The 21,859-nt window shown below is 37.0% G+C and overlaps 1 protein-coding gene across 1 annotated transcript in view; it reads left to right on the top strand.

The window, feature by feature from the left end:
• Window positions 1-21,859, top strand: part of ULK4 (unc-51 like kinase 4) — a 309,023-nt gene that overhangs the window by 83,343 nt on the left and 203,821 nt on the right. Inside the window, exon 20 of the mRNA XM_072412276.1 lies at window positions 19,245-19,406. Coding sequence (XP_072268377.1) covers window positions 19,245-19,406 — 162 coding nt within the window. The remainder of the gene's footprint in view (window positions 1-19,244; window positions 19,407-21,859) is intronic.

The raw sequence follows: 21,859 nt of genomic DNA, 5'->3' as shown, positions 1-21,859 counted from the left end.
TCTCCAAGCCAAGCTACTGACTGAGCTCCTGGCTCTATGTTATATCCCCACCCTCAGTGCTTCTTCATTAATTATCTCACAGGTGAGAGTCTTCCCCTGCTACTTCACACTGGAGAGGAATCTTGGACAAATATACCTCACATAAAAGAGGAATCCTGGGCAAATATATCTCCCTTCCACCTCCAATCCTGCCTTGGTGTCACAATATATATCTATGTATATATATATAGATTGATATAATTTATTTTGTATTTTTATTTGATTGGTCCTACATTTATGTAGATAGATGAAAGAACTTTATATGCATTGTATTGAAGTACATTGTCTTGATTGAGGTTGTCATTGTGTTTAGTTTAACTTAAGCTGTGATGTATGGTGCAATCTTTTACCTTTGCACAAGTATACTATAGAATGACCTTTCATACATGACAACATCTACATGAGCTGCTTTCTCTTGAAGCACATCATTTTTATGATATGTTCACGTATGCTAATTTTCAGCCTGTCAGTGTATATAAAAGAGAGTGCTTTTCTTGAAGTGCCTTGTTCAGTGATATGCAGAACTCTGAATATCCACTGTTTTTCTCTTCTAACTGAAAAATATATTCATGTTCACTTCTGTAAGAACCTTATTAAACTTGACATGCTTCAAACCATTCTCTGCTGAAGTGCAGAAGAATTTACATTTAACATCTCATGTTTCATTAAAGATCTACAGAGAAGTTGTTAGTGGTCCTTATTGCAGACTGAAGCTTCATCAGTCTAAATTGGATTATTTCCACTTGTTCTATCTTCTCATGGTTGTAGTGTTTGATTGATAGACTGATTTATTTTGATCTAAATGTGAAGTCTCCTAAATTTGTTACAATGGAGCTTACCATGGTGAAACTCCAGAGGTAATAAACTAGCTTGTTACTCCAGGTCATCTTCCTATGTCTTAGAGCAGTGGTCCCAAACCTTTTGGAGCTTGCAGACCACTAAATCCTTGGACTCCGGACTGCACATGCGTGGGGAGACGTGTGTCGCTCAAAGGGGAAGAAACTTCCCCCAGAGGGACGTCATGATGCCGGAACCCACCCGTGTCCAGAGACCCAGCTCGAGACATGGTCCTAGGCTGCGGCCAGTGCGCCCCCCCAAGCAGGGTCCTTCTCTTGAGCTCACTGAGGGGTGCACCAGCCAGGGTGCCATGGGCCGTGGACTGGGGATTGGGGACCCCTGTCTTAGAGAATAGAGGGGGAATATAGATTTTGCTCTTTGGTAATTTTACTGACTGGATCCCAAGGTACAGTTATCACCAAGGCTATATTTATAATTAATTTGCATTGTGAATCTGTTAAATGGTATTAGGTAGGCATGGGTCAACACACCCATGAAGTGCAATACATAAAAATATTATTCTGTTTGATTATTGATAAAACTTGGTTTATATTCACCCAACTCTAATCACCTTTCAAGCAGATTCTCCCATCTTACTCTCAAATCACAGTTACCTTCAATCCCGCAGATCAGTCTAAATATCTGGAGGGGTTTTCCATTGGGTCCCGCATTGTCCCGGTATCGGTCTTTGGGCCAATGCAGAGGAAACCCTGGGCGTCGACATCTTCTTCTCTCTTTTTCTGGGTTCTTCTTCCTGCACTTAAAAAAACACAAACAAAATTTTTACTTTAAATCAAAAGGGATTGTCTACCCTTTTATGTAAAGTAAAAACTCTGAGTTTAAGTTTGCTTTAACATTAATGGGAAAGTCCAATTAGTAGAAAGTACAATTAAATTGAAAATTATTGTGAGAAGCGACCTACAATGCCTTTTCAGTAACAACATAAACTCACTGTCAGTTGGTATTCTTCTGTAGAATGTCCAGTGGAGGTGCAAATGTGCATCTCACTTTATATTGGTAGCATACCTTGGTACCTGAATGAATGAATGAATGAATCATTCTAGCCTGGCCAATCCAGATGGCCAAGGATCCCAAACCCAGAAAAGGACTGGATGAAGGCATTGGCACTGTAGAGGAAAGGGAGCGAGATGGCTTTACTTCTACTAATACCAGAATTAGCATAAAGCTGAACTACATGTATTAAAACACCATTTATTCAGTTATCCTTTCAGGAACCAATTTAAATTATTTTTTAATACTGCTTGGTGAAACGTTCTCATTACTTTATATTACTACAATACCTTGCACGGTAAGCTTGTGCAGGTTGGGTAAGCAGTGTGAACCCAGTGCTGTCAGTTAAACTCTGAATATGGTTACAAGGAGAGAAAAAACACAGTTATAACAATGTGCTGTAACACCTCCATTATTTAGTCAGGAGTCTGTGGGACAACCCTAAACCAAGCTGTGCTACTTAACCTCACTGGAGGTCTTAGATCTGGCGTGTTATTTGAAAAGGGTGCCTGTATCACAAGACTGGGTAAACAGATTTGCAGTTCTTTCAGCAGGCAGGACATTTCAGTTTTTTAACTTTAACGTGTAAAATGTAATGTTCTTTGATTCTTCATTTCTTTTCTCAGTTCCTGGCATTCATGGAGGGTATTCTTTCAGTAAACTATATAATACTTGATGTGACAACATGTGTAGTAAGCACCAATTATACCCAGAGCTTTAGAGTTTATGCCCATAGTTTAGTTTTATTAGCTGTCCTGTTCATGGCCTAAATCACCCATCAACTTTTTTTAAACTGGGTTTTGGTTAACTTTGTGTCTTTGCCTCTCTTTTGGCAGATGCACGGCTTTGCTCTGGCACTGAAACTGTTGTTTTAGGCTTTATGGCTGTAGATATTCTGGGCTTGATTCTTTAAAGCTCTCCAAGACTGGAGAGGATACATTTTCATCAGTAAAGCTGGGTGATTGAGCAAACCTGAAGTGGATCTAGTCAACAGTTGAAAACATTTGCTAACAAATAGCAAATTGCTTTTAGAAAATCCATTCCAGTATCACCCTGATGAAAATGTAGCCTTTCCAGCCTTGGAAGAGCTGTAATAAAGCAGGCCCGATGCACCCTATTCTCATTTGCAAAACCTATCTTTGTGGACACTGCTAAACATAACATGTCAATAAAGTAAACAAGCTTAAAAAAATGTATATAATTTAGGATTTAGAATCCCTTCTTATAGTAAAGAAAATGGTTGCCAAAGTGGACCGTGTTGGGAGTTGTAAGGTACGGGCAATAGCGTTGGAGTACCAGAGAGTTATTAGAAGTAGTTTAGTATATTAGGCATCTTTAGATTGACCGCCCTTTAAAATGATTGCAGCATTTACCAACTTTTAGAACACAGCAAACAATTTGACGGCATTATTACTGTTATTGTTGTCATTATTATAACCACCATCTAACATACCTTTTCTATTTCCCAATATTTTATGAAAGTATTCTTTAGAGAGAACTATCTACTATTGTCTTGAATTGGATCTAATGAAGCTGTATTCCTGAAGGTGTGCAAGTTAACTGTGCTGTGTTCAATATTTGACAACCCTAGGAGATTGTGTGCTCTAAGTACCTCTCCGAGGACTGCAAAAGTCAGTTAATAATGCAAGCATAAAAATGTATCTGCTATCATCAGTAAAAAGTCTTGCTGTATTATTTTACTGGCCACGCACACACCAGAAACATTATTTACCACTTACTTCTGAAGCTTTACTAGGGACTGTAAATTGGCATTGATTAGCAATAAGTGCAATCATAAATTAGGAGAATTATTTTTCGCAGAGCTTATGTTGTGTTGTGGGAGAAGTTGCCAAAAGAAGCCAGAGAGAGTACATCAATAGTTGAGTTTAATAATAAATAGGAAGTCACTGAACGTTTATCTGGTTATCTAAATTTGCCATATAGTCAAGAAGCTGTATTGCTTGCCTAGAAACAACATGGAAAATGGTGCATATGGATCAAATACAATGTAATTAAAGCATAATTAGCAGAGCTTACAATTATTTGCCCTGTAGGGTAAGTAACAACTAACACAGGGGTGTCAAACTCAAACACACAGAGGGGAAAAAAATTGAGGAATAGTTTTCTTCTAGTTAGATAAAAAACCCTTTACATATGGAAACAAAGAGGTTTTGCTTCACATTCAATCTGAAACAAGCTTATAAGAGAGAAAGATTTTTTTAACATTTTATTTTATTTAGGAAAAAATCTTATGCCTCTTTCCCTTTTTGTAGCCTTCTGAGTTAAATTTCAATGGTAACCTTTTTGCACAGGCTAACAATAATATTTATTATTCTTCTATGAAAATCCAACCATTCAAATCCATGCCTTGGAGTAGCAAGGAAAAGTACAGCCGAGGGGGAGTGCTGGAAATGCCAGACGCAGCCAATGCAGAGCTAGATATTATGAGTGGCCCGCCACTGAAACTCCCTCTTCATTGAAATAGTGCCGCTACTAAAATTCCTGGCATTATTTGCGTCTATAAAACAGTCCAGTGCGGGGCCACGCATAGGCAGAGAGCCCGCTGGTCTATAGAGGCGAGTGATGCCGGGAATTGTAGTAGCGGCGTTATTTCAATGCGGCGGCGGGTGAGCTGCAGTTCATATTTAGGATTCTTTTGGGTGCCAAAAAAGGACGTTGGTGGCTAGATTTGGCCCCCGTGCCAGAGTTTGACACCCCTGAACTAACATATTAAATATATTGTAAGTATTGACAGCAAAAGTATAACAGTTCTGAGGCAGTTGTATTTTACTTGTGTATTTCTATTTTTTAATTACAATTTTAAAACTTGTGTTGCAGAAATGTTATATGCATACAAATTTACAATCGTGTACAACCCAATGAAGAATGACTTTATTAAACAAAAAATATTGGATCTGAAACAGTTTCTATACACAAAGGCAATATATCTAAATAATACATTGTGCTCGAAAAATATCAATAGCTATAATGCAATACTGTGTAAAAGTACACCCTGGCCTTATAGGCTGGTACTGCCCCACTTTGCAGAGTTGCATTTTGTATTATAAATTAATTTTGTATACCTTCCCACCAGTGTCTGATATTGACATGGTGACTTTTCTTTTACATCTCTTTAATGCAAAATTCCTTCACATGTTTTCATATGTTTATGGGTTTGCATACATGAATTGCCAATTTCAAATCCCATACAACATTTTAATATGATTCCTGTTTTTCCAGCCTCTGTTTGGTAGACATGCTACCCTTCTTTGGATATTTTTTTTGCTGAAAGTTAAAACTTTAACTGTTGAAACTTCAATGTCAACTTTTGGAATGATTGCCTCAAATTCTCATGAACTGGCTTTGCTGAGTTTTTGAGTTAAATTGATGCCTGCATGCTGTTCCTAAAGCAGTCAAGTAACTTTAAACCATAACATTTCTATTACTATGCTTCAAAGTTGGAATGGGGTTCTTCTCCAGAAATTATGTTTTATGTCTAATGGTATTGTGAACAAACAACTTTATTTTTGATTCATCAGTCTATAGCATAAATGTTCTATGGCAATCTTTTAATCTTCAATTTTCCTTTCGGACAGCAGAAGTTTCTTGCTGGTCTACTCTTTAGAAAGGTTAAATTGGGAGCACCATCTCTCTGTTTGTAAATACATGCACTTTGACTTGGAATTGTATAAGGGAATGTCAGCTTTAATGTTTTGTAAATAGAGCACAAACTTTTGTAAGAGTTACTTAATTTTGGGGTTCCTGGAGACATTAAACAGTCTGCTTGTGGGCTGAATTTGCTTAGTTGACCAGTCATGGACAAATCTGTGGTTGTTTAACATCTACACCACTTGTAGAATCTTTTCCATACAGTTGAATACTTATTTTCAAATACTTTAGCAATCTTTACATTTCACCAGACAGGAACCTCATTTATGAGGTCCTTAGAGATCCCCTTTTTCCTGGGATTATACCATCTTACACACCATTATCTAGGGAAATACCAGATCTTAGAAATTTAAGGCAAAACCAAACCACCCATTGCATATCTCCCCTCCATTCTGTTAATCGCTTTGCCACCTCTTATATCTCTAACCCCTTCCAGGTTCGGGGTCTTTAGCCATCTTGATTATTTGGGTCAGGATGGTGTATCTTGTGTGTATACAGACAGGAGTTCAGTCATCCCAACACCAATTCTTGCTGAGCATGTATGTGGAGTTGATAACTTCATATTCTTGCTGATTTTGTACATGGAGAAATATAGGCATTAGGGTTATAGATGAAGTATTATAGATGAGGTAGACCGAATATTACAACACATGCTTAGCAATTCAAAGAGAAGGAGATAGCAGCACATTCTATTGCAGTTCTTTTTCTGTACTTGCAGCATGTGTCAATGGACACAGGGAAATGTGCATGTAGTGCAATGTGTGTAAAATATGTTTTTCCTATTTTGCCTTAATTATTGCTTTATTGTAAGAACAACTTTAGAGGTTTTGGTATTGTTTCTTATGTTGGGAATACGCTGCATTATTTTTACTAGCTATCGTTTAGCAACAAAAGCCCTGTGCCAAAAACCAACCATACTGTATTAACCTTCATGTCCTTCAGTGTGTATATGGCATTCCTCTGACACCATATTTCCTGTTCACAATGATCCCAGAATATATGCGGCACTAACAGTCTTCAACCAAATACTAAACTTTGCTTACTTTCTGCCCCCAGTTTTGATGTGTATCAGAAAAGAAGCGTTGAATGAAATATCAGAGCTAATCACCTTTTATTAAAAACCAGACAATTTATTTTTCATATTTTATTTTGCAAAACGCTATGAATATTTTTATACTTCGGAGTAAGCCATTGAACCATAATGTTTATTAAAGTTGTAGGAAGCATTTACATAACAGAACAGTATAATTTATCTATATGTGACCTTTAGTTTATTACCTATGTTTAATATCCCATGGTATCATACCCATTCTTATTATTTACATATAATGAGCCTTTAGGTGTAAGATAATAGGTTATGTGAATTGCATTTACAGCATTTGCTGTTTTATTAGTAAACTGGGGACTATTGGTTCTTGTGTATGATATTTTGTTTCCTGTATGCCTCCTACTTTCAGTGACTCATTGGCTCAGCCTTTGGCTGGTGTTACGTGAAAGATTTTAATTGTGTTTTCATTAGAAAGATTTATTACTCACAAGGACTTCCACAGAAATCAAAGTATTACCATTTACAAATGAAGCTTTTATAAACAAGGAGTTAAATCCCACTTGTAGCCTTCAACCTCAGAGAATATCTTTGTTTTCCTCATCTCCAAACTACATTTCTATATTTTATAGAGGATTCTTGCATTTCAGCAATATCTAGTCAAAGGCTCTTATATTTTTAATACAATTTGGAGAATATTCTGTCTTTTTATAACAGAGAGTGATGTGTGGATGCCAGGGCATAGATGGATCAGTACTGACATTAAAAAAAAGAATGAAACCTCAGATTCCCTAGCAAGCTTTGAAGTCTTCCCCACAGTGCATATATTTGGGTTTGTAGGTAAAGATAAATACTTGGGTGAAGAAATTGAAAATTCACATGCACTTCTTTGAGGTGATCCACAAAATATTCAAGTAGACTTGAGGACAAGCTAGAAAACTTCTGATTTTAGGTGTACTTTAAGGGCAACCATAATTTTTTTATGTTATTTACAAAATAATGAAAACCTTATGTAAACATCAGTATGTAATAATGTATGAAATACTTTGTTTTAATAGATACACTAATTTGTAGTTATATAGGAAATCGGGGCAGCCGTATTTGCTCATTTGATATGTGACTTTGTTTTCTGCTTAATAGTGCTGAACAATGGTTGATTTTTATACAGCAAAAGGAAAAATTTTCCTGTGTATAACAGAAAAAAAGTCAGAGTGGACCTATACTGTCTACGGTTCCTGAAATTGGCCCAAGGAAACAAGTTGTAGCTCTTTTCACCCAAAATAAAAAAACATAAAAAAACGTAGAATTTCTAAATTCGACTTTGTAACCACATTAGATCTGATTTTTTTCCGTTCTACTCACCTCTAGTGTACTACTGCAAAATAAGAAGGTTTTGTTTATTTTTTTTAATAAAAAGATACAACCACTGGCAAGTGACGTCAGTATCATTGATTATTACATTTCAAGGGGCAGGCTGTTAGCAGCAAGTGAACAATCGGTTCTTGAACATGTGCTGCAGGCAGGTAAAACGGGCAAGCTAAAAGATCCTAAAAGAAGTAAATTGTGATAGCTAAATGACTCGGCTAGAATGCTTTCACAATGGCTTGTGGGGTGTTCCCCATGTTTAGTGGCTTGTAGCTACCAAAAGTGTCATGAGTGCCCAAAAAGGGAAATGCTAGCACCTAAAGTTGAAAACATAGATAAAGTTGATAAACATAGAACATGCCTAAGCTTTGTCAGGGCTTTTTAATACCAATGCCGACCTTTGTCCTCCACCCGATATGCCTATATTAAGTATGCATATCTGGAATATGGAGCAATGGATGAATGCTGTGAATTATGTTTTCTTTTGGATCATGTGGATGGCTTTGTTCTTTTAGTAAACTAACTCTAATGTGTCCTTCCATGGGATTCGCTAAATTACATCATTGATGGTCTGGACCTAATTCAAGAGAAGTAGGCAGTTGCTTGACTTAAGATGGCACGTACTAAACAAGTAGTAGGTGTGGGAAGTGGCAAGAAGAAATTGTGTAAGAAAAAAACATTTTTGGACGTTTGCTTTGTAAGCATTTGTTAAGGAAACAAATAGCTTGTTTTTGTTTCTGCCATATATGTCCCAGTGCCACTTGAAAGAGGCTCTATCATTAAAGAAACAATAAAGCATTAGCAGAAGTGTGGTTTAAAATGATACCTGCAGGCACACCCATCCTGGTCTGACATGCAAAGCTCCACAAATTTTACTACCTAAAATGTACTTACTATTTAACACTTAGTGACACATGTTTTGGCCAGAAGTAATTATAAAGTAAGGAAAATAATATGTGTATTTATTTAATACTGAACAAATATAAAAAGAATAACAATAAAAAAGATTAGTTTGCAAATTGAAACAAAAATGACCCAAAAGCACCAAAGTTTCTTTAAAACTAACCTCCTTTCACTCCTACAGCAGTACCAGCACTTTCACCCACCCAATCTCCTACTACCGTGTTTCCCCGAAAATAAGACACTGTCTTATATTTTTTTGGGCTTCCAAAAACACACTAGGTCTTATTTTCAGGGTAGGTCTTATATACTTTTTTTAATAAAAAACACTTACCATATTCCCAAATTCCCCTTACAAATTCCCCTTCTGATCACTCTGTGCTTTTTTTCCACTGTTCGGCAGTTAGGACAGGGAACAGCAGGTGGCGCTGTGCCGGTTTCTTTCGCTTTGCTTTACAAACAGGAAAAGACACGATGCTGGCAGAGGAGAGAAGAGAGACGCTGCTGCAGCCAGAAACACACGCAGGATCGCGTATCAGGTGAGTATATTATTTTAATTTTTTTTTTTAACACATTTTTAAGGGCCCACTAGAACTAGCCTGGTTACATGCACTTCAGCTTCTGACAGGCGAAGTGCATGTAATATCACTCCGCCTGTGACAGGAGCCGGAACTACAAGGAAAGCATCGGCTTGTGCGGCTGTGTGTTAGCCCGCTGTGTGTACGCCCGCTGTCTCCCGCTCGGTGAGTACTGTTTTAATTTATGTTTGCTTTTATTATTTTATTTTTTTTTTTTATTTTTCTACTAGGTCTTATTTTCGGGGTAGGTCTTATATTAGGGCAGGTTGGGGGAAAAGTGCTAGGTCTTATTTTCGGGGTAGGTCTTACTTTCGGGGAAACACGGTACCAGTAATGCAAATACAGGTAGTCCTCGGGTCACATATGAGATAGGGACTGTAGGTTTGTTCTTAAGTCGAATTTGTATGTAAGTCAGAACATGCTCATAATATTAAAAAATGCAATTAGGACAGATGTTTGTCTTAACATATTATTAGGCAGCATGGTGTCAGTTACTGTATAAAATCCTCACTGTAAGCTAATCACAAACAAAGCAAAAAAAACTATGGAGCCTAGACGTTCATTAAATTCTGGAGCAAGCTGTGCTTTGATATGCAAAAAGAAACAGCTGCAGAGTTTGTCTTGGTCATTAAAGAGTTACAAGATGTTACAGATCAGCTAGGTTCTTAAGATCACCCACAACCTCAGCTGTGTTTAGCAAAAGATTTCTTCTGCAAGTCATGCAAACCACCCCTCTCCCCCCTTCAAGTCTCCGTCCTGCACAGGAGTAGAGAGCAGGGAAGCCCAGTTCGTATCTAGGAGTCGTCCCTATGTCAGATGTCCTTAACGCGGGGACTACCTGTATTGCAGCAATTATTGGCCAAATCACTGTTTTATGTCTTGTTATCCGGTTTACCGTAACAAGTGAGTAGCTGAGCATCAAGGTTGTTCTTTCTTTAAGAGACACATACTCTGTCAAATATATCTGCATACCTGAGTGAAACAGCCAAGATTTATATAATAGAAACAAATAGCAGTGAAGACTGGAAGTTGGATTACTGACTTTAACCAATGACAGAGAGTCTAGGATGTTTCAGGATTACATGTTGAAGTTCTGGTCTCTTCCCATTTGTATTTTAGCAACCAAAGTCTAGCTGCCATTTTTCTGATACAGCTTAAAAAAAGTGAATGGTGTCTGTGGGCTATACCTTCTTCCCTTCTTCCTCTGTAAATTTACACCTGTATATGGAATTTGGGTGAGAAATATTTTTTTCCTAGTTGCCGTAGCATCCTTGTATCAGGTTAATTTGGCAGTTTTATTGAAAACAGCCAAGGATTATAAAGATTTTTTACACTCTAGTTTTTTTTTTAAATGGGCAGACTGCTTTGCAGCCTTTGGCTGAATGCACTAGGTACTTAAGCATTGCTTCATAATGCTTTGATTACAACTGCTGTATAATATTATAGTACATTTAGAAATGTGGCACATCTGTTCAAAGCATTACAAGAGTCCTAATTAGTGTTCCTCAGATTACTGATGTTCTAGTGATATTTAATCATCTTGTTAAAAAAGACAGTGCTACCTTTAACTAATCTTTTCTTGTTCTTAAAACCTAAAAAAAAAGAAAAACTGAGTTTGAACAAAGTTTATTTTGGTTTCATGTTTTGTTGTACTTGTTTATCTTAAAAAAAATCAAATGGGAAGGAATCCATGTGGAACACCAAGCAAACAGATAGAAGTACAGTTAAAATTCATATATAGAAACTTTTTTTAACTGCCAAGTATTTTGTAATTCTGTGAATTTATTTGTGTGAACAAGACAGCACAGCCAGGCCACCAAGCTACTGAAGACATGAGGTGTTATTAATATGGGATTTGCTTTGTCTATAGAAATAGCTTCAAGTGGTGGGCCTGGGTTATTTTGCAAGTTATCCAGTTCACTGTCTTTTATGAAAAAAATACTATTTTTTGTAAAATTTTTGTAAAGTAAAAATTTGTATTAATGGGTGCCAATGAAAATCAAGGAAGCTATTATGTGGCTAAAAAAACAAGAATTAAACCTTTTGAAATGGGTCAAGCCTTAGTATTACCATAATCAACCATCTGGAATATCATTACAATAAAAGAATGCAATGGTGAGCACAGTAATTGCAACTGGACTGGTAGGCCAAGGAAGACCTCCAATGCTTATGACAGAAAAATTCTCACTACGGTAAAGATCAAACACCTGTCCAACAGATGAGAACCAGTCTTTAGGAAGCAGGTTTGTCTTTGTCAGAGAATACTATCCACAGAAGATTTTAATGAACAGAAATACAGAGGCTAAAAGGCAAGATGCAAACCGCTAGTTAGGTATAAAAACTTTTTGGCCAGATTACAGTTTGTGAAAAAAGAACTTAAAAAAACTGTGTTGAATGGGTGGGTTATTTTTCCAGTTGCCAGTTCTTTGAGAACATCAGTCCCCAGAAGCCCATCGCCTTGAGTTATATGACCATACCAATGGTGCTGACTCTATCTGTGCTTGCCTTTGATCATACTAGAGCATGATAGGGCAGTGCTGGAGTATAGTACATTTTATGTCTGCACCAGTGGACCCCAGGCATTATTTGTGTTATTACAGTACACACTTTGGAAGTAAGGAAAAATAGGAAAATGTTTATAAAGCGAGGAGTTGGAAATAAAAAAATAGGAGATTTAGGAGCAATGTGATGCATTTTGTAGACATTAGGGATTATCTACTAAATGAGAAGAGCATATTCAGTAGGCAAAGTACTTTTTCACTTGGTCAAATGCTGTCTTGTTGTATGTTTGTATGTAAATTAGGCATTTTAAGGAGCATTGGTATTATCTTTAGGGATGAGCGAGTACGTTTTTAAAACTCGATCTCATGGCGAATTAACCGAAATTGTAAGCGAGAATGGCCGGTGTAAATTCGCAGATCGAGCTAGAATTTTGAAAAAAACACAAAACATTTTTTCAAAAAAGAAAAAAAAAAATCACAGGCTTCTCTGATCAATGAATGAAAGCTTTCCTTAACCAATCAGGGAGCACTGGAGGTTTTGAATGGGAATACTTGTCCCCATTTAACCTCTAGTGCCGGGGATCGCAAACAGGATTCCCAGAGCTGCAAGAATAGTTGCAGCTCTTAGAATCCACTGCGATCCCGGGGCACTAGAGGGCATTAATGGAGTTAATTAATGGAGTTTCTCTATTGAGAGTTCTTCTGCAGTTCCACCACGATCCGTGGCCACAATTATTGAGAACAGTGTGCGCTCCCCGGGGCACTAGAGGTTAATTACCCGCTGATGCTGGGGATCTTCTCAATGAATGCAGCCGCTGCTGCATTCATTGAGAACAGTGTGCGATCCCCGGGGCACTAGAGGTTAATTACCCGCTGATGCTGGGGATCTTCTCGATGAATGCAGCCGCTGCTGCATTCATTGAGAACAGTGTGCGATCCCTTGGGCACTAGAGGTTAATTAACTAGTGGGGATCACAAACAGGAGGGTTCCCAGGGAATGCTGTGACTCCCCTATGAATCCTCCTGTTTTAATTTCCTCGATCTTCCTATGGTTTCTTCCTAAGTACCACAAACTTGCTTGCTGTTCATTTTTGTATACATATAAGGAGAGAAGATTCAGAAACACTTTTCATTTCTGTGTACTTATAATGGTGAGGATTACAAGCAGTATTTAATTTTGTGTCGTGAGTTTGAGGAGCAGGGTTATTTTTGTGTATGTATAAAATAGAATAGGATTTTGAACAGTTTTGAGCAGTTTTGTGTATTTATAAACTTGAGAATTTATGTAACATGGTTACTTTGTGTGTACATTTCAGTGACGATTTGAGAACATTCTGTCCCCCCCACAAGACCAAATTTCTTGTTAAGGGAAAAGTAAACTCATCTCTCGTTGCTCCATTGCCACTGCCAACATTTTAGCCCATTCCTTTTTCACCTTCAGGTCTTTAGTTGACTTGAATATCGAGACCAGAACAAAATAACTCATACACATATGAATGGTAGTTCATTTAATCCCAGCAGCCAGCTTTAGTAGCAGTGTACATTCAACAAAGAGACTATGAACAGACAGATATGTTTGTCTTATTACACAAAAGACTGTAGTCTCCATTACAACCATTCTGTAATAAAGCTGGCTGCTTGCAATATTGTGGTAATGAGGTTTAGTTCTGCTTTTAATAGATTCTAGTCATTATTATATTTTTGGTAATTTTATTCTGTCATTCTGAATGTTGGAAATATAGCCCCCTAATTAAATAAACATACATAAAATCTAGATTGCTTTAGCAAATTTACCAGAGCTTTTTTTATTCAATAAATTTAGTAAACTATAATAAAGCTATGAATTTATTGGCCATTTTGACTTCACAATGGTGGTGGTCGATCATACTCGTTGATAGCAGATAGCTTAGATTCTAAAAATAACTTGTAATCAAACGTGCAAAGAAAAGTGATTGAAACTGACGATATTACCATTGCCCATGGTTCATATATGGCTGTGTTTGATATAGTGTGGCTGCTCCTTTCTCCACCTTGTGATATAAGTAAAGTAGTATGTTTCCTGCATTGTTATTTATCCTAAGGATAGGTTTCATTTTACCAGATGTTCATTCTTGCTTTTCTGCTGTCACATTGCTTTAAAATGTATTTATATATATATATATATATATATATATATATATATATATATACACATTTGCTTTAACTGATTTATTCATTTTGATATTTTACCTTGTGGCTGTCACCAGGATCTGAAGCCTACATTTAATTTGTATACATGTAAAACATACAGTTAGGTCCATACATTTTTGGACAGAACAACTTTTTCTCATTTTGGTTCTGTACATTACCACAAATAATATTAAATAAAACAACTCAGATGCAGTTGAACTGCAGACTTTCAGCTTTAATTCAATGGGTTGAACAAAAACATTACATAAAAATGTGAGGAACTAAAGCCTTTTTTTTATTACACAATCACTTCATTTCAGGGGCTCAAAACTAATTGGACAATTGACTCCAAAGCTGTTTTATGGGCTGGTGTGGGCAATTCCTTCCTTATGTCATTATCAATTAGGCAGATAAAAGGCCTGGAGTTTATTTGAGGGAGGGGGGGGGGGAGCGCATGTATGTGGAAGATTTTGCTGTGAACACACAACATGCGGTCAAAGAAGCTCTCCATGCAGGTGAAACAAGCCATCCTTAAGCTGCAAAAACAGAAAAAACCCATCTGAGAACTTGCTACAATATTAGGAGTGACAAAATCTACATCATGAGAAAGAAACAAAGCACTGGTAAACTCAGCAATGCCAAAAGACCTGGACGTCCACCGAAGACAACAGCGGTGGATGATCGGAGAATCATTTCCATGGTGAAGGGAACCCATTCACAACAGCCAACCGAGTGAACAACACTCTCCAGGAAGTAGGCGTATCAATATCCAAGTCTACCATAAAGAGAAGACTGCTTGAAAGTAAATATAGAGGGTGCACTGCAAGGTGCAAGCCACTCATAAGCCTCAAGAATAGAAAGGTTAGATTGGACTTCTAAAAAACATCTAAAAAAGCCAGCACAGTTCTGGAAAAACATTCTTTGGACAGATGAAACCAAGATCAACCTTTACCAGAATGAAGGCAAGAAAAAAGTATGGAGAAGGCGTGGAACAGCTCATGATCCAAAGCTTACCACATCATCTGTAAAACATGGCGGAGGCAGTGTGATGGCTTGGGCGTGCATGGCTGCCAGTGGCACTGGGACACTAGTGTTTATCCATGATGTGACACAGGACAGAAGCAGCCGAATGAATTCTGAGGTGTTCAGAGACATACTGTCTGCTCAAATCCAGCGAAAGGCAGTCACATTGATTGGGAGGCGTTTCATAATACAGATGGACAATGACCCAAAACATACAGCCAAAGCATTCCAGGAGTTTATTAAAGCAAAGAAGTAGAATATTGTTGAATGACCAAGTCAGCCACCTGATCTGAACCCAATTGAGCATGCATTTCACTTGTTGAAGACTAAACTTCGCACAGAAAGGCCCACAAACAAACAGCAACTGAAAGCCACTGCAGTAAAGGCCTGGCAGAGCATTAAAAAGGAGAAAACCCAGCATCTGGTGATGTCCATGAGTTCAAGACTACAGGCTGTCATTGCCAGCAAAGGGTTTTCAACCAAGTATTAGAAATGAACATTTTATTTTCAGCTTTTTCATTTGTCCAATTACTTTTGAGCCCCTGAAAAGGAAGTGATTGTGTTAAAGAAAAGCTTTAGTTCCTCACATTCTTATGCAATCTTTTTGTTCAGCCCACTGAATTAAAGCTGAAAGTCTACAGTTCAACTGCATCTGAGTTGTCATTTAAAATTAATTGTGGTAATGTACAGAACCAAAATTAGAAAAAAAGTTGTCTCTGTCCAAATGTTGGTCAAAATATTTATGGACCAACTGTATGTATTGCAAAGTTTATAGCTTATAATAAAACTTCTACAGATTTCCATTGCATGTTTTATTTTTATTTCTTTAGAGAAGACTTCTTTTTGTTTTTGTAATATCAGAGCACTCTAGACTGCATATTGTACTTAAACTACAGTGAACCAACAGCACATCAAAATATTTGCATTTTCGCTTCACTTCACAAAAGCTCTGCAATTAGAATGTCACAGTCAGAGCAGGATGTCGACCTGTTATTGCATGGAAACAGAGTCAGGCAAGCTGTGATGTGAATAAATAGGAATTGTTGAATATTAACTGAAAGAAGTGGTCTAATTTTATTCTGTGTAATAACATTGATGATAACAACAATAGTCATCAAGAATAGGTCATCTCTTTTGTGATACAAAAATCATTATAATGACTGCTGGTTCTCCAACCTCAATCTAAAGGGCCGATGCTTCTATTACAGCAGAATTTACCCTAAACTGATTTTTTCCTGAAAAATATTTTATCATATAATCGTACATAATGGTTAATGTTTTTTTTTCTGACCCAAAGCAGCACAGTGTCCATTGTGTATGTATGTGACATTGCTTATTATTCTGACCTCAGTGACATGCTGAAATGAGAGCTTCAGAAAAAGATGTCAGCACCTCCTTCATCAATATTTGAGACCCCCTATACCAGGGTGTCAAACTCTGGCCCACGGGTTAAATTGGGCCCACAACGTTCATTTTTTTTAAATTGCAGCTGGCATGCTGCCTCATTGAAATAGTGCCGCTACTACTAAAGTTCCCAGCATCACTCGTGTCTGTAGACCAGCGGCCTTTCTGCCTATGCGTGGACCCACATTGTTTTATAGACGCAAGTAATGCTGAGAATTGTTGTAGCGGCATCACTCACATCTATAGACCAGCAGCCTCTCTGCCTATGCGTGGGCCCACATTGGACTGTTTTATAGACGCAAGTAATGCCGAGAATTGTAGTAGCGGCATCACTCGCATCTATAGACCAGCGGCCTTTCTGCCTATGCGTGGTTCCGCCATGGACTGTTTTATAGACGTAGGGAATTGTAGCGGTGCTATTTCAGTGAAGAGGGAGTTCCAGACACTCATACCATTGAGCCCAGCATTGGACTGTTTTCTTGACGCAGGTAATTGTAGTAGCGGTGCTATTTCAGTTTCAAGTTTGTCCAGCAACTGTCTAAGTTTTTATTTTGGCCCACTGTGTATTTGAGTTTTACACCCATGCCCTATACCTTTCAATTGCTGTTGTCAGGTACTGCATTCTGCACTTATCAAAATGGCATCACAGCTATATTATAAAAAAAACATCACAAAGCATGGACAGGATTTGTAAGGGGACTGTCTGCAGAGGGAGATCTTCTTTTCTTTGCAATTACAGAAAGCTTGTTTAATGGATTCAATTATTTCTCCTCCCTCTGGCTCTTCTACAGTTTACCTCTATTCTTCTGTCCTTTGTTTTTTTCACCATTCCCTTATCCCCATTTTGGGTACATCTTCTGATTAATCCTCCCTTCCTCTTTGTTGTTAACAATATTTCTCGATTTATTTATTTAAGCATATTTAGCATCTCATTTATGTCTAAACCATCTAATGTGCGCTGTGCTTTTATGATCCTTATCATTTTGTGTCCCTTTATTATTTCTTCTAGCTCATGGTTATAGTACATTTTCCAGATATTACCTTCTTTTTTTGTTTCAGTAATTCCTCTTAGTATCTTTTTTTCAAATGTTCCTATATCTTGCTCTGCAGCATCTCTGCACCAAATGATACAACTGGTCAAATCAATGTTCAGTTTAAATTTTTTAGTTATCAACATCAAAAAAGTACAACATTTATTAGCATAGTAGCATTATATATCCTCTCTGTAATGGGCTCACTCATTTTATCTTCTTTGTATTGTAATGCTCCCGACCCCTTGAAAACTCTTACCCCTTTCCTTACAAATCTTTGTGAACTTTGTTTACATGGAGAGTCATGTATTTTCATATACTTGCTTTTTTATTCACTTCTCTTTTTGCTATTCCAATTATTATTATCAATAAACAGTATTTATACAGCACCATCATAATATGCAGTGCTGTACGATAAATATGGGTTGCAAATGACAGACATAGACAGTGACACAGGAGGAGGAGAGGACCCTGCTCAGAAGAGCTTACAATCTAAGTACATCTAACTGTCATCTGCCAGAACAGTTACTAATCTGACTGATGTAAAGCCTGATAATGTTTTTATTTCCCAGTGCTGCTGATCCCCATAGTAGTCCTATGGCCTACTCTGCCTACAGCAGATCATTTAATAATAATTATTGTTTTTTTATGTTTGTTATGATTGTCGTCTAAGACTTTTTTATTGTGAGTATAGGCAGTTGTCATTTTTGCATTTTACCTTCCTCGCACCCTCTAGCCTCTTATATTAGTCTGTAAACATGTTATGGATGTCTGAATGCCGGATAAAGGGAACTGCTATGCAGGAATTGTGTAAGCAATGGCTTATGGGCAGAAATACAGTAATATTAAATGAATTGAATTTTGAACTGAACCATGTTAATATATTGAAAATGACCAACAATGTCTTAGTATAAGGATTATACAGGATGTATATATTTATGTTAATTTATGTTCAAATAGCTTTCTTTGCAAAAGTACTTAAGATGTACTTTCAGGTCTTTTGCAGAGGACATATATGAGGAGCAATTAGGACACTGATCTATAAAAACTGAATAGGTAAAATAGAGCAAATTTTAATATGTTGTCTATAGCAAGCAATTAGTATGCACTAGGAAAATGTTACTCCTTGGTTACTGGAGGCTTTCACTTCATTTTTATTTTAGTCTTTGCAAATCAATCTCAAAACTGAGTATTGTCTATGTCTGTATACTTCTTTACCCACAAACAAAATATAATCATTTATCCAGGGGCACAATAAATACTTCAAGAACTTTTATCACTATAAGAAAAAAAAACAACAAAAAACAATAACTTCAATTTACAAAGTTGCTTGTTTCTTCATATTCTGCATTATAAAAATTAGTTTTTCAGGAGCTACAGGTACCAACGTTAAAAATAATTGCTAATTAGCTGGAGCATGCTGGGACCTGTAGTTTCTCACTAGCTTATTATTACAAACGACTAAGACTGTGAAAACAAAAGTGCCTTTAGCATTTAGGTACTTTTTTTTATTTTATGACCTTAAATCAAGTTTGACTGTGAAATATTATATTAAGCTGTACTAGTGAAGTAAACATAAACAGATGGTTCATGGGCTTCTGGGAGTTTGGCTTGTTCTGTAAACGTGAGGCTCGGCTATAATACATATTTATGCATTTTTTCTTCTCCGTAGGAAGAGCCAATCATTCATCATGTGACTGCCAAAATAATTGAAAATGTCTGCACAACGATCACTTCGCATGTCCAAGGATTCATCACTGGAGAGATTGGACCTGCACTGTGGTATCTTTTTACCCATTCCACTGTTGATTCTCTTAGGATCACAGCGATATCGGTATGAAAACCCATCATCTTGTCAGTATTCATTTTATCCTGTGTCTTCACCACCAGCAAATTAACCTAGTTATAAAGCAGACAAATGTTCTTGTAGGCTACTATTATTACAGTGTTTAAAGGGAAACTGTAGTCTTTTTAATATTATTTTATAAAAACTGAAGAAAATTAAAGAAAACCAGTCACAATTGTTTTACTTGTATTTTGATATTCTGTAATTATAAGTGATGATTCTGCTTTTAAAAAGATTTAGATTTTCTTTTTTATTTAGCCCTGTTGATTCTTTGGGTCAGAATTCACATGAAGTCTAATAGTTGTCTGATCAATACCCTGACACTTTACTTACAATTGCTAACAAAGTATAGGATATTAAGCAGTTGACAGACTGGATACAGGGAGATACTAAAACAGGGAGAAATAATGAGGAAATAATGCAAAAATATTTTTTGTGTATAAAAGTGTATAATTCATGCAGCTGGGGGTGGTGGTATTAATGATAGATAGATAGATTTAAGTGTTTTTTTTTTTATATTTATGCAGCTCAAACTTTCTGCAATAAAATAAACTTACCTGCTTGTTAGCAATTCATTTTCACTCTCCCCTTACTGCTCACTCTGCCGCAGAGCATATTTACCGGTTATTTTTCTGTGTTTCAGTCTAAGAACACTTTCAGGAAATACAGAAAAAAATCTGTTGGTGTTGCTAGAAATGCAGTCTGTTTAATTTTGTTGTGACCTTAAAGAAAGCAGAGGTCCCCAACACCTAGTCCGTAGATCAGTGAGTTGGTGGCTGCAGATGGCCGGCGGTCCTCCTTGCACTGCTCTCCAGTTACTGACAGACTGAGGACAGGAGGCAGGAGTTGCTGAGAATAGCAGAGCAGGGTATTTAAGACTTATGCTGCACTACCATTCTCAGCAGCTCTGCCACATGTTAGCACACTAGCTCTCTTACACTGCTATTCGCTTCTAGTGTGCTGATAGAAGGCGTAGCTGCTGAGAATAGCAGAGCGGCGTAAGCTGTACAGTACATACACCAGGGGGTGGGGACTGCTGGTTGTCCCCCCCTCCCTCCTGGGCCATGGCAAAATTTATTCTATGTTACTGGGCCCTGCTGTCAGAAAAACTGACCACCACTGGTGTAAACTACTGGTCCACATAGGTACAGAAAAAGAAGTGCTCCTGCCCTATCATGCTGCAGCCACAGGTAGACTGTGAATGCCCTGGACAGATGCCTAGTACTGGCAAAAACCCCTACCGTAGCCCTCACTTTTAGAGGATTTATGAGAAATTAGATAGAAATTAAAGTTTTTTTAAACACTCATAGCCTCTGTAGACCCTGTATATGGGTGCTCCATTCTGTTACATTTAATTCTCTATCCTGTAAATGATGTCAGATTTCAAATAATGTGATATAATTCAAGCTCCCAGATGCCTGGGTCTATAATTATTAACTAATAGTTGTATAAATGCCAAAGTAACTTGGGACTGATTGCTCTTAGAACCTTTTTAAATGATCAAATTATTTTAAGTCATTGTGTTCTTGAGCTGCAGGTTTTGAGGGGTGAGTGTTGCACACAATATTTTAACTAAAATTACCCACATAGCTTTGCATTAATTAATGTTTTAAACAATTAGGGAGAAAAAAACATTTCAATATAAAATACATAAAATAAAATTAACTTTTGATAAAATTCTTGTTCCCTTGTCATGTTGACTCCCTGTCTTCACTGATCTACTACTTTTGCAGGAAGTTAGGTCAAGATACTAATTTGATTGATATCAGTGATTCAGAAATGAATAAGTGACAGCCAAACAGTATGCATTTTTAAAAGTAAAGAACGATAACTACTTATATTCCAGTGAATGTTTCAGTTAGAGAATGCAGTTCTATGTTTTGCTTTTAGACACCAAGTACCTTTACAAAATGTTTTTTCAAAATTCTTCTTAAGTTCTAAGAGCTTTTTTTAAAGAACTAATGCAGTCAACTTCAAGTATTGAGACTTTTGACGTTTCTTCTGCACTATATTTTTTGTTTACACAGTGCTCTGTTTAGCATCAGCTATAGAATAAATTACTGACCTTAGGTCCATGCTGCAAGCATTACAGGCTATTTTTGGTTCCCATATGCTCAAGGTTTTTATTGTTTCAATATTGTTTTTAATACAACTTTGTATTTGATTAGTTTTTTAATTACTATACAAGCAAAATTTATTATAAAAGCAAATCTGTAATTAATTTTTGGGGACAGTAAAAAGTTTATTTTTAATCACCACTCCCTCCCCATTATATACTTTGCTTTTCTGCCTCTCCACTTATCACCAGTTAAAATATTTGCTACTTCTGTGCATAGAGGAGCATGAATTTCACTCCATAACAGTGCTAGGCCAGTTCTGACTTTCACAATGTTCCCCTTTACTCACAGTAAGAAGGCTAAATGAAGGAGTAGGGCAAGCAA

The sequence above is a fragment of the Pyxicephalus adspersus genome, chromosome 5 (genome assembly GCF_032062135.1).
Source record: "Pyxicephalus adspersus chromosome 5, UCB_Pads_2.0, whole genome shotgun sequence".
Classification (NCBI taxonomy): domain Eukaryota; kingdom Metazoa; phylum Chordata; class Amphibia; order Anura; family Pyxicephalidae; genus Pyxicephalus; species Pyxicephalus adspersus.
This window is presented reverse-complemented; position numbering and strand designations above follow the sequence as displayed.